Below are 12,810 nucleotides of genomic sequence, written 5' to 3'. Positions count from 1 at the left end.
ATTCTTTTCTTAGTAGTGGTTATTGTTTGGCCAGCCTGTAACATAAGTATGATCTCAAAGGGCCACATCAAGTCTCGGACCTGTATCGAGGAACAGTCAGTGTAGATGACTCTAGGCTTTTCTCCCAGGGAGTGCAAGAGAGAGCCCAACCAGTCATACATTACAAACAGGACGTCAAAGGGGCATGGATACTCTTGCAGATGCAGGGGGCCGAGACCTTGTCAGGGGTCCTTTAATACATACAGTATAATAAACGTAAAATTGGGCAGTGGGCATAGTTTCTCGGTTACAGGTTACGACAAACTGAGCCACAAAAAGAGTAACTAGATTCATTAACATTAAATTATTATTGCACATTATATGACTAATGTGTAACATTTTCAAATATAACTTTACAATATAAATACTTTTTATTGAATGTAATATGTCCAAATAGCATTTTCATCTGACCAGTGAGGAATAGGCTACTTCTGTTGTGTAATCAGCACAGGATACTTGCATCGCAGAACAACAACAGATCGATCCATCTCATTCACAATGAGCTTCACCCCCTACTAAACAGGACAGCAAGTCGATTTTAATTAGAGTGCCTTTATTATCATTGTGCAGGTAGCATGCACAGCAAAATTCAATTTTTATATATCCTATCTTGCTCTTCTATGAGATACACATAGACAGGTGAGAGCACCTAGTGTGATTAGCTGCCTTTCTCAAGGGCCCAGTGGTGCTATGATTACTTTGTTAGCTGTGGTATTTGAACCAGTGACTTTTTGGACAAGGTCAGACTACTAACCTGCAGAGACACCCTGCTACAATTGCTTGTGTTTTTATTGGTGAATAAACATAAGAACTATACTACAGCTATATAAGGTAAGTAGATGGAAAAATGGGTACCCTCAAAAACATACACATATATGTTAATTAGAACATTAATTGTGCATTAAGACTACTGCACATATCCCCAATGACAAGGGGCACTTATAGCCATGACAATTAAATTATGGGGCCTCTCTATGTCTGAGCTATGGCATTTCCTCCCAACCTTAACTTGACATGGTTTTTTTTTAAATAAAGTAGCTTCAAAATACTTTTCCCCTCCTCTTGTTCTTTTCCATTAACCTACAAAAAAAGAGACGGGAGATTAGAATGAAATGTAATGGAAACTAGTGAATATTTTTGTTATTCAAGAGTACATGTGTAAGTAGTACTGCTTCTATGTGTATGCACAGTACTGTGCATGAGCTTATGTGTCCATGTCTGTTTTGTGAATATCTGCCCCCCCTCCCAATGTACCTGTATGCCTGGAGTCTCTGCCAGGCCTGTTTTTCCTGCTCAAACTGTTGTCTCTTTTCCTCCAGCTCCTGATACTGAGTCACCAGGCTCTTCTTCATCTGTGCATGATGCCGTTCCAACTGACACGTACACACACACATACACACACACACATTCACATTACTGTATTTGTGGGAACTTCTTTTTCATTTAATTTGACTACATTTAACAATCAATAACCACCAGCCATTAAAAATCGCAAACAGATGACAACCGATTAAACTTTTGCATTTCTAGCATAAGAAGAATTTGTGAAAGTGTGAAATTGTATTTGTCTTGTTGGAGACCAGACATGCTTGTTTTTTACATTGTGTTACACTTTTTATTACCTCACATCGCAGTCTAACCTGTCCTCTTGCATTTGTAATCACACATGAGTTTTTACCTCCAGCTCAGAGTCCTTCAGCTTCTGCTTCTTCTCCCTAACCTTCATCTCAAAGACCTGCTGCATCTCAGACTCCATCTTTTTCAATCTCAGCACATGCTCATTCCTCTCCGCCTCCATGTGAGCCAGAGGGCATCTGAGTCAGAACCATCATCGAGAGGGAAATTTCATTAATGGTGCGTATTTATCTGACATGCTATATCTAAATACTTTAATATGTATTTAAAACTTAACCAATCAAAACAACAGATGATGATCCAGTCCTTGGGGACCCACAGTCAGTCCATGTTTTTGCTAGGGACTGCTGTGGGTCCCCAAGGACCAGATTGGGAAACACTGCCCCAAGGGGCCTACTTGTTGAGCTCTTCTTTGGCATTTGCTCCGCCCACTCCATTACAGGTCAGTGCTGCCAGCTTCTTGGTACGGTAGTTCTCATAGTGGATGCTGTTGGTGATGCCCTTCAGGTCCTGCATATGAGTCCTGTGTTGGGCCAAATGGACACCACACTGGCACTGCTGCTCAGTAAGGGGTGATAATTATAACTTCACCACTGTTAATATCAGAATCAGGTTTATTGGCCAATTTGGAATTTGTTTCTGGCAGTTGGTGTCTCTACGGTACATTACAATACAATACAACAAAACAGTACACTTCACACCTATACTATAAGCCAGGACCCTGTTTATCATCTAACTCAAAAGACAACACTCTCTACAAAATGATGACCTCATCTTTCCACTTGGACAGTTACCTCTTTATGGTAGCAACCTGTTTTTTCCGAGAGCTAAACCTTCTAAACTACATGTCAACAGGAGACATGGCTGCAGGCCACACGGTACTGTGCATGTTGTACCAGTGTTTGATTTGTTAAGCTCACCCCACAGTGCAACAACAATGGTACAAAAGTCGTGCTCTGACCTGATGAGTATCTTACGCAGGACACTGAAGGCACAGTGTTCTCCATTGGCCACTGAAACAAGGAGAGGAGGAGAGGTGCGTAGGCTGGATACATGAGAGACACATTCCCACCTGGTACACACAGCCAGACACATCTCCCCACAGGCACAAGGCTGGGGTAAACCCCGGATGGGATCTGAGCCCATAACAAGGCCCGGGTAAACCCCGGATGGGATCTGAGCCCATAACAAGACCCGGGTAAACCCCGGATGGGATCTGAGCCCATAACAAGACCCGGGTAAACCCCAGATGGGATCTGAGCCCATAACAAGGCCCGGGTAAACCCTGGATGGGATCTGAGCCCATAACAAGGCCCGGGTAAACCCCGGATGGAATCTGACCCCATAACAAGACCCGGGTAAACCCCAGATGGGATCTGAGCCCATAACAAGGCCCGGGTAAACCCTGGATGGGATCTGAGCCCATAACAAGGCCGGGGTAAACCCCGGATGGGATCTGAGCCCATAAAAAGACCCGGGTAAACCCCAGATGGGATCTGAGCCCATAGCAAGGCTGGGGTAAACCTCGGATGGGATCTGAGCCCATAGCAAGGCACGCACTATGGGCAATTTAAAGAGGTTAACACTGCGTGTCTTTGAACTGCAGGAGGAGACTCAGGACCCACCCCCCAATCCGAAGGGGGAGGCACCGTGCCGTCCCATTATCTGAGGAGGGCGGGGAAAATGCTTTGAAGTGTCGGGAAGAACCTCATCTCTGACCTCAAATATGAACATAATGTAAGAAGCAGAAAAGTAAGAGATGTTTCGTTTACCAAGGATGCCCTCTGCGCATCACGGAAAGGTGTGGGAAAGGAAAAAGAAAAGCACTGTAACTCAAACACAGATCTGTAAAAATCTGTAAAAAATACTTCATTTGAACTGAACCAAATCCCCAAGCTCTCATCCCTCTAACCTTGCCACCCACCTTCTGCCACACCCCAGGGGTACTGGCGACCTCTGACCTTCTTCCCATCCATCGCAACCTCCATGTTGCTGCAGACCACCGCCAGAGGCATACTCTCCTGCCACAAAACATCCCTTCAGGAAGGTAACCATGGTAACAAGAATGTCCAACCAAAATCTATGACTGGCGTTTGAAATTCTCAGTTCCGTTCCAGTTTTAAAATGAGCCTTTATGACACCATTGAAAAAATGAAAGATAGCATTAAAGAAAGATTTTGACATACTACTTCAAAATGGATGGTACTAAAATACTCTTTGTGTAGTTAAAGCAGAAAAATGGGAATTCCACTAGTCACGAAAAGGCCTCCGAATGCTAACTGAGTACTGCTTACAGTCAGGTATGAGTGTGGTGTGATTAACTTCAGGAGTTACAAGATGGCTATATGATGAACAGTGAGATTAAAAGAAGATGGGTGACAGAAAACTGGTGATATTATTCTGTAGTCCTCTATTATGGTGTTCTTCCTCTTTGCTGCTGTACCACTGGTATGATCTAAACCAAAATTTACTTATGAAACTTTTATTAGCCATCTGAACTAGCACAGGTACTTAGGAATTCTTTGGTTTTTGCAACATGAAGGCACACCAAGCACCTGCCTCCAGTGATGCCCTCCCATCAGCAGAGGGCAGTGTTGAGCCTCTACCTTGATCTTGAGCTTGCGGCCCTCATGTTGCCCTGCGTCAGGAAACTCATATATCTTGATCTTGTGTGCTTGGATGTCCTGTATAATCTGATAAGGAGAAACATCCTTCTTTGAGGGCTTAAGAAGTTAACATACACACCTATCCAACCACCTCTTCTCACACACACTCTCGCACACATACTAGCATACCTGCTTTTTCACCTGCTGACACTCCTCAGGAGTAAATGTATCACCTTTGGCTATGAGAGGGATGATGGTGACCTTGTCATGGAGGCGTTTCATGAACTCTACATCCAGAGGTTGCAGTCTGGATGAGGGCAGGGAGGACATTGGGTACGATGCGATTGTGATATTTTTATCATTTCCACACTATATAGAGAGTCTGCTGCACCTTTCTCAGAATAACATACAAATCTCACTACACTGACAAGAACTACATACATCGACATACAGTCACAAACAATATGCATAACATTATACATGTTTCTTTTTGACACAGTTTCAGATTCTGAAGGTGTGCATGCATATGTGTGTGTGTGTGTGTGTGTGTGTGTGTGTGTGTGTGTAAAAGAGCCTGCAATGCCCAACACCCACCCGTGACCTGACGGGGAGATGAGGTAGAGGCAGCAGTGAACTCGGCTATCAGGCATTCGTCGACGGTTGACCCTGGACTCTGAATTCAGGAAGTCCTCAAACTTATTGTCAATGTAGTTAATGACAGGCTGCCAGCTGGAGGTATAGAGGGAATATCAACACCAAGACCTTTGTTTTGCTGTAGAAAAGTCACAAACTACAAATATATATCTCAAATGCAACAGTAACAGTCAACGCACACATACACACATACACACCTACACCCCAACCTTCCCTTACAGCAACTGACCAGTCACTGTTGTCAACAGCGTCTCCAAACCCTGGAGTGTCCACAATCGTGAGTGTGAGCTGGACACTGTCCTCATTCACAACAACTTTGGACTGTTCTATCTGAAATGTGAGGGATGGTGTTAGAGCAGGATCCAGTAGCCAAGTGGTCATCCTCCTGGGACAGGGCTCTGTCTCACCTGCATGGTCTTCTGGACAAGCTGAAAAGCTCCTTGGTTGTCCATGGGGGGCAGCTCAGTCAGGAACAAGGAGTTGATGAGTGTAGATTTCCCCAGTCCAGCCTTACCTATGGAATCCAGCAGAAATGTGACACTTAAAACTGGCTAAATCACAGGGCTTTCATTGTGTAAGCAGGGGTCCCTTGTTCTATCATGCTGATACGAGCAGTCCCTATATAGGTGTGCATGTGTGACCGAATGGTGTGTGAGTGTGCCCCGTGATGGGTTGGAGTCCTGGGTTGTTCCCTGTTGCCTGTAGCTTGCCCCCCCCCCCCCCACACACATCCCCGCACAGGAAAAGCAGCTACAGAAACTTGGATGGACAAATGAAATGGAGATAAACAATATGATCCTTCTCAAACCCTTGAGGCCCCTTTTAAAATGTTAATCTCTTTTTTTTTAAAACAAATTGCTCAGTGCTAAACCATTAATTTTAATATCCGGTTTAATATATTGCTGAATTTTGTGAGTGCAAGAAGTTGATGTGAAGTAGGAGTTCCCACAAAAAAAGTATTACTAATGTGTGCATAGAATCCTGGAGGTTCTGGGGCATGAATGAATTCACCAGAACCATCAAAATGGAAACACAAATTTTAGCAGAAATAGAACCAAACATTTATAGAACAAACTACCACACCCACTCACTCTGTTCAATCAGCTTAAATATTACACTTAATCAGCAGGAGAGCATGGAGCTGTGCCTTACCCACAACCATTAGCGTGAAGTCGAAGCCCCTCCTCACCGAGCTCCTGTATACTTGGCTTGGCAGGTTGGCTAAACCAACATACCCATCCAGATTTCTCTGCTGCAAGACAGTTACAAGCATACTTGATAAAAATTTAAATCGTACATTAGAAAACCTTGGCAAGTCCATCACCGCCTGAGGAAGCAGACTTTCATTGCCTAAGAGAATGAGAGAGGCTCCATCATTGGCAAGAAGCATAGGAGAGACTGTTATTGGCTGAAAGAATGAGAGAGGCTCCATTACTGCCTTGAAGAAAGGCAGAGACTGAAGATCATTATAGAATGAAAGAATGGATGAGGTTCCATCACTGGGAGAGGCTTGGAGAATGGGAGAGACTGCTACTGGTTAGGAGAATTCAAGAGGCTCCACCATTCAATAACGGAATATACATGACACACTGAAATCTACAGTATCTGATCAAAAAAAAAAACACATTTTCAGCAGCTGTGGAGAACTCATCCCAAACTTTTCAATTCTGGATGAGTGACCACAACCATGAGTAACCTCCATGGCATCTTCTACAAGACAGTGATTTCCAATGAGCGCCAACATCCATCAGTCAAAAGTCCCTCTTCACCACTTTGCAAGCAGCATGATGGCTATGTGGCATTGAACGCCCCAAAACAATGACAATAAAGGCATTCTTCTGAAGGCATTCAAGTAGTACTGGTGCAGCAGAAAGATACTTTGTCAGTTTTATGTGGAACTGCAGTACTCAAAACATATTATTTACTCATAGTTTATTTCTTGTACCACAGGCCTGTATCTCATAAATATTCTCTATAATGTACAGTAATTTATCCTTGTTTTTGGAAACAAGCTTGAAGTAAGTATTCTCTTTACCGGAACTGTACATACAGGTGCAAAAAAAAAAACAAAGCAAAAAATAGAGAGAAAATAAAAGGAAGCCATGTTGTATAAGCAGAGAGCAAATAAAGGGAGACAGCGGTATACACAGAGTGGAAGTAAAGGGAAGCAGTGGTCTATTTACAGTGAGGAAGTAAAGAGAGGCAGTTGGATATAAACAAAGAGGAAGGGAGGCAATGGTATATAAACAAAGGAAGTAAAGGGAAGCAGTGGTATATAAACAGAAAGAAAGTAAATGGAAGTGGTGGTATATAAACAGAGAGGAAGGGTGGCAGTGGTATATAAACAAAGGAAGTACACAGAAGCGGAGGTCCATAAATAGAGAAAATAAAGCAGTGGTATATAAAAAAAGGTAAGTAAAGGAAAGTAGTAGTCCATAAACAAAGTGGAAGTAAAGGGAAGTAGTGGGATATAAGCAGAAAAAAGTAAAGGAAGGCAGTGGCCTATGAGAAAAGAAAGTAAAAGGAAGTAGTGGTATATAAAAAGAGATGAAGTAAAGGGACGAGGGACACAACTGTATTTAAACAGAGAGGGAGCAGAGGGAAGCAGTTATATATGAATAGAGAGGAAGACTTCGTATTTACGTGGATTATCTCCAGCACAGTTGAAACTTCATCATGTAGGTAGTGAAGTTCAGACCAAATGATGGCCAACACCAACTTTCTTCCCAAGTTGGTGCTGCTTCATCACGCTACTCCCTCGCGCTGCTATGTCTCCTTCTGCCTGGCAGTGCAGGGGAAGCCAGCCCCAGCAAAATGCTATTCATCATTACTGTCAGGCCATCCAGAATGCCACTGCCCATGGCCATATTCTCAGCTGTCCAGGGAGGAATCAATTGTAATCTGCACAGTCTGTCCCGGATTTCTACGGGCTCTCATACCTGCACACCCCTTCTATATCACACTGTGGAAGAGTCTGTGGCCACTAGGAATGTACCACCTGCCAGTGGGGTAGTTACAGGTTTACTGTGACTGTTATACTTGAATTACACATTCAGATTCTGTTACGACCCTGTCTAGGGGTTAGGGTGTAACAGAGGAAGGGAATGGGGAACACAGGGTGTGGTGTACAAGGGAACACACGTGGACAAAGGGGATATTTTTATAGTTTTTTTTATATTTTATTCACGCAAGACAGACACATAACAGCAAACCTGGTGCAAGAGCTTCAGGAGTGATAAAGGCCAAAACAATAAACAAAACCCCAACTACCGAACGAAACCCAAGTCTAACTGAACTACCAAAGAACACAGAAACAACAAAACCTATACCTAACTCCCTATCCAAATCAGTGGACACAAAGTATAACAAAACAAAACGGCAACCACTCCCTACGCACCAGATACATACACAAACACACATACAAGCCAAAGCGTAAAGTCCGAGGGGCGCGCGAAGTCGTAAACCAAAAACCGGGCGAAAGATCGAAAACCAGAAATCAAACAAAACCAGGGCAGAAGTACAGAGAAGGGCAAAGCGAGAAATCGTAATCCGAGAAACCAAAACCGTCATACACAATAATCATTCAAATAAGCAAACCAAAACACAATCCAAAATATGAGCAGAGCTCTCGAGGGTACTTTCTGTCCGGCTTTTCACTTCTGCCGGACGGAAGTGACGGCCGGCTTGCGGGGAAAGGTGGGCGGGGTCCAAACGGGGAGGCGGAGCAAGGGCCGAGCCAAGTGGTCCTGGTGGAGGGGGCGGAGCGAACAGCAGCAGGACGTAACAATATGCTGACGGATATACAAACCCAAATGCATCACACAGGGACTACTTAGCTACCATACTGTAACACGGTCCTGATGATATCACTGTCCTTCTACCTTGGGTCACCATATAGTGGAAACACAGGTACTCAATTGTATTTATCTCAAGCACAATGATGATGGTTAATGTGGGTATGAAAATTCAGGATACAATGTGTGTGCATACTAACTAGCATTGCAATTATTGCCCTGTTTGAGTGCATTATCACCAAACTACTACAGTTTGAAGTAGAGCTTAGATCGGGCCCAAAAAATTAAACCCGACCCTACCCGAGCCCGTGCACCTTGTGTCCGAGCCCGACCCGGTCCGACACATTAACTGTATTTATGAGCCCGAGCCCGATTTAAACCCGACTATTTTTTAATACGTGAGCCGTTGTAACAGACGTTCTCAACTACAATTCTAAGTTGTTTGAACTACAGAAATTAGTTTAGATTTATCTTAATGAAAAATGCAACAAGGACGAAGCATGTAAACTGCATTGTTTGTTTATTCAGAATGGATTTTTGAGACACGTTTAGAAGAAAAGCACGTTTTCACTTATCCAGTTCACTTGCTGCTGGAACCAGTTTGTGTGCTCGGCATCGAACTTTAAGTAAAGGGTTAAGAAAAAGGTTAAATCCTTCCGTAAGCAGCCAACGAGGTATGTGTTAATTAAGTTTTAGTTAAGTTTGTTGTATTTAGCCATGTAAATGTAAATGCTAACTGAGGTTCGTGTTAACTGTATATGAATTCTCTAAGCTGTCTTTATTGTTATTTATGTTTATATTTCATTTGAATTTCAATGTTTGTTAGCTAATATTGTAAGTAAATGTGCTTGATTTTGTGTTTCCGTATCTGTATTTAGTTCTCACGTCTGCCATGATGGTGATAATAACGAAGCCACTGTCTTTCGAATAAACCGTCGGCTCAGTTAAATGCAAAGGACTCTTGTGCTCGTGTCTTACGGGAGGGAGCTACATTTATAATTATGGCATAGCTCTCCACCCAATTAGGCTAATTAAGTAATGATTTAAAAAAAAAAACCACACACAAATGCTTGATCATGGCCCCGCCCGGCCCGGCCCGAAGATAGTGGCAGGAAATATCGGCCCGACCCGGCCCACGGGTCGGGTCGGGTCGGGTCTGGGCTCGGGCTCGGGCAGAGAATCTAAACTCTAGTTTGAAGTCTTCGCTCCTGTCTGCTGTTACCCACCCTAATCCTAACCAATTATATCTAAGCCCCTTAAATCATTAGACGTATCCCGTCAAATGTGACAGTTATCCAAGCTAGACAAGATGTCCTTGAAATATAATGATCACTTAGAGCAGTATTGCTGGTGTACTTGGTTTGGCACGTCAAAAAACAGCGAATCGATCCTACCAATACTCCGGATCAATACGATAGGCTACATATTCTAGCGCCGGCGAAATCGGTCCTCGGTCTGAATTATTTTTCCTTTTTTTAAAGATGCAGTTTTTTTTTTATCGGTATACCCCGTTCTCCTTTAAATTCCACCTGTCATAGTGTAACTAGCCACGATTCATAATTATTTAACGTGTATTGCTTTATCGTTGCTATCTATCTATCTATCTATCTATCTATCTTGTTACCTATATTACACATGTGAATTATTTGTGAAATACACAAAGAGCGAGTTCACTGCAGCTAGCTGTGATCTACAAACTATACGGCCACTTACTGATAGGCTGCAAACTTCAGAATCAGTTTTGTCCATCATCTTCTGTGATGTAAGACTTTTTTTAAAAAAAACAGACCAGACATAAAGGCTTTTAAAATTGCCAAAACAGATTGAAGAAGACGGATTCTAGATTACATGTTACATTCCCTGGAAACATAAAAACCGCCTCATGCAAGCGACTTGCATTGGACTGGCATGTCATAATAACAGACCGCCGTGCGTGATCGCCTTTCAGGTCTGTCCTTCGAAAGCGTAACCCGATTTCCGAGGTGAAGCTTCGCTCATCAGCCGTCCCACACCCAGTTACCTAAGTTTCTGAAGCCGCACGTTTCCATAGGAGCAATGTAATACTTGAAATTGTGATTTTGCTAACAGAACGATTGTATATTATGAGTGGTTTACATTTCCTCCATGTGTTATACGATATAAGCCTATAATTAATTTAACGAGTTTTGTTAACAAAAATAAAAATTAACGACGTGGATGGAGAATGCTCAATTCTGCAGTCAGTATGGAGCAGTATATGTATCAGTAGTCAGTATGGAGAAGTATGTATCAGTGGTCAGTATGGAGCAGCATGAAGTAGCATTCATTATGGAGTAGTATGTTTCAGTGGTCAGTATGGAGCAATATGAAGTTGCGGTCAGTATGTACCAGTGGTCAGTATGAAGCAGTGGTCAGTATGGAGCAGTATGTATTAGTGGTCAGTATAGAGCAGTATGAAGCAGCAATCAGTATGGAGCAGCATGAAGCAGCAGTCAGTATAGAGCAGTATATGTATTAGTGGTAAGTATAGAGCAGTATATATCAGTGGTCAGTATGGAACAACATGAAGCAGCGGTCAGTATGAACAAGTATGAAGCAGCAGTCAGTATGGAAAAGCAATCAGTATATGGATGAGTAAGAAGTAGTAGAAGTCAGTGTGGAGCAGCAATCAGTATGGAGCAGTATGAAGCAGTGATCAATATAGTGCAATATGGAGCAGCCAGTCTTCTCACTAGCCGTAATGTGCATTAACATCCACTCTTCATATAACCATGTTCACCACCACCATATGACTGAGGAATGTGTTGATCTCATTTACAATGGCAGGTCAGAACCAGAGCATGTGAGCGGAGCGGGCGGAATTTGGTCAGAGCGCGGAGCGGTTTTTTAATTAAGACTGGAGCGGTCGCTCTGTCTCGCTCCAGTTTCGCTCCGATACCGCTCACACTAAGAGTCTGAGGCGTGGCCAGATCTACCCAGAATTCATCTGTACAATTTTCAAGACTGTTACACAAATTGGCCGAGATGGAATTCGCAAAGTATTTCACAAAGGAAACTGATAAATCATACAAGTGTACTATTCTTATCAAACGTATAGATAACAATAATGTACAGCAAGAACAACAATGTTTCAGTGAGTAAAGATTCACTTTGGAATCACTTTTCTCAGAAACATGAGTGTGCTACGCGAACAGGCGGAAGCCAGAGCAAAACGCGAGCAAGTTTTATATGGTTGTAGCATATCAAGTCTATAAAGTAATTTTAAAGTATAAAAGTCTATAAAGTAAATATTGGTAATCAAATTCGTTTTGTCATTCAAAGTAGGTCTAATAGGATTTTTCTTAATTTCACGTAACGCTGTCAGTGAAATTTTATTTTATAGAGATGCAGCAGTATAGCATCAACAGAAAAAAATTGAGGAATTTAAAATGTGCCTGTATATTCTTTAGGCTATTAAGCCCACTGATTCCTTTATTTTTAAGCCTATTTTTGTGTGGAATGCCATTGCCAAACCCGTCCGTTGTTGCCTATAAGTTGCTTAAAAATAAATATTTTCTGTTCTGACTGGCAATGTTGCCGTTCCTCATATTTCTTTATGATATAAGGCTTCGGTTTAAGGTGACGTTTGTTAGGCATGCAGATTATTTGTCCCTCTTAAACTGGAGCGAGCGTGGAGCGATTTGACTGGAGCGGGAGGAAATTTTAGTGGAGCGAGGAGCGGTGTTGAGCGGAGCGGCTTAGTGCGAATAAGCGCGGAGGAGCGGGCGGAGTCAACAGCCTCGTGAACGAGGAGCGGAAATTCTCACCGCTCCACTCCGCTCACATGTTCTGGTCAGAACAAATGTCTTCACTTTCCGTAGATGTCTCAGGTTACCATTCTCTGCGGAAGAGGAAAATGTGGGGGCACAGGAATAAGGAGATGGACGATGGAGTCTGTATGCAGCAGCGTCCCTGTTCACCCTGAGGCTGAGGCCATGTCTCACTATATCATCCGTGAGAAAGGCACTGAATTATTTGAAAAACATTTCGGGGTATGTGACCTTCAGGGTATGTTACAGCAGTATTCAGTGTTTGTGTTAGAATATAGCCAGCTTCACGTCAGG

General features: G+C 42.9%; 1 protein-coding gene across 3 annotated transcripts; it reads right to left on the bottom strand.

Annotated features, from left to right (window-relative positions):
- Nucleotides 1-595: 595 nt before the first annotated feature.
- Nucleotides 596-10,487, bottom strand: LOC111848053 (septin-7-like). 3 transcript variants are annotated; one of them, XM_023819761.2, is made up of 13 exons: nucleotides 10,442-10,487; nucleotides 6,087-6,186; nucleotides 5,342-5,448; nucleotides 5,164-5,264; nucleotides 4,875-5,009; nucleotides 4,470-4,587; nucleotides 4,281-4,367; nucleotides 3,599-3,695; nucleotides 2,636-2,687; nucleotides 2,072-2,197; nucleotides 1,718-1,853; nucleotides 1,294-1,412; nucleotides 596-1,119 (listed from the first exon to the last, which is right to left on the bottom strand). In XM_023819761.2, exons 1-13 carry the CDS (start codon nucleotides 10,478-10,480, stop codon nucleotides 1,080-1,082), a joined length of 1,257 nt encoding a protein of 418 aa, XP_023675529.2. In that variant the 5' UTR covers nucleotides 10,481-10,487; the 3' UTR covers nucleotides 596-1,079. The 3 variants fall into 3 exon arrangements, with proteins under 3 accessions (XP_023675529.2, XP_023675531.2, XP_023675530.2); XM_023819763.2 differs by lacking the exon at nucleotides 10,442-10,487 and adding an exon at nucleotides 10,123-10,172; XM_023819762.2 differs by lacking the exon at nucleotides 10,442-10,487 and adding an exon at nucleotides 7,578-8,713.
- Nucleotides 10,488-12,810: the final 2,323 nt, after the last annotated feature.

The sequence above is a fragment of the Paramormyrops kingsleyae genome, chromosome 11, assembly GCF_048594095.1.
Source record: "Paramormyrops kingsleyae isolate MSU_618 chromosome 11, PKINGS_0.4, whole genome shotgun sequence".
NCBI lineage: Eukaryota > Metazoa > Chordata > Actinopteri > Osteoglossiformes > Mormyridae > Paramormyrops > Paramormyrops kingsleyae.
The sequence above is the reverse complement of the archived record's forward strand: the minus strand, read 5'-3'. Positions and strand labels throughout refer to the sequence as shown.

Coding starts and splice junctions, on each gene's coding strand:
- LOC111848053 (XM_023819761.2), bottom strand. CDS start 10,480: ATGATGGACAAAACTGATTCTGAAGTTTGCAGCCTATCA. Junction 6,187..10,441: donor CTGAAGTTTGCAGCCTATCA/GTAAGTGGCCGT, acceptor ACTGTCTTGCAG/CAGAGAAATCTGGATGGGTA. Junction 2,688..3,598: donor CCCCTGGGGTGTGGCAGAAG/GTGGGTGGCAAG, acceptor TCCTTGTTTCAG/TGGCCAATGGAGAACACTGT.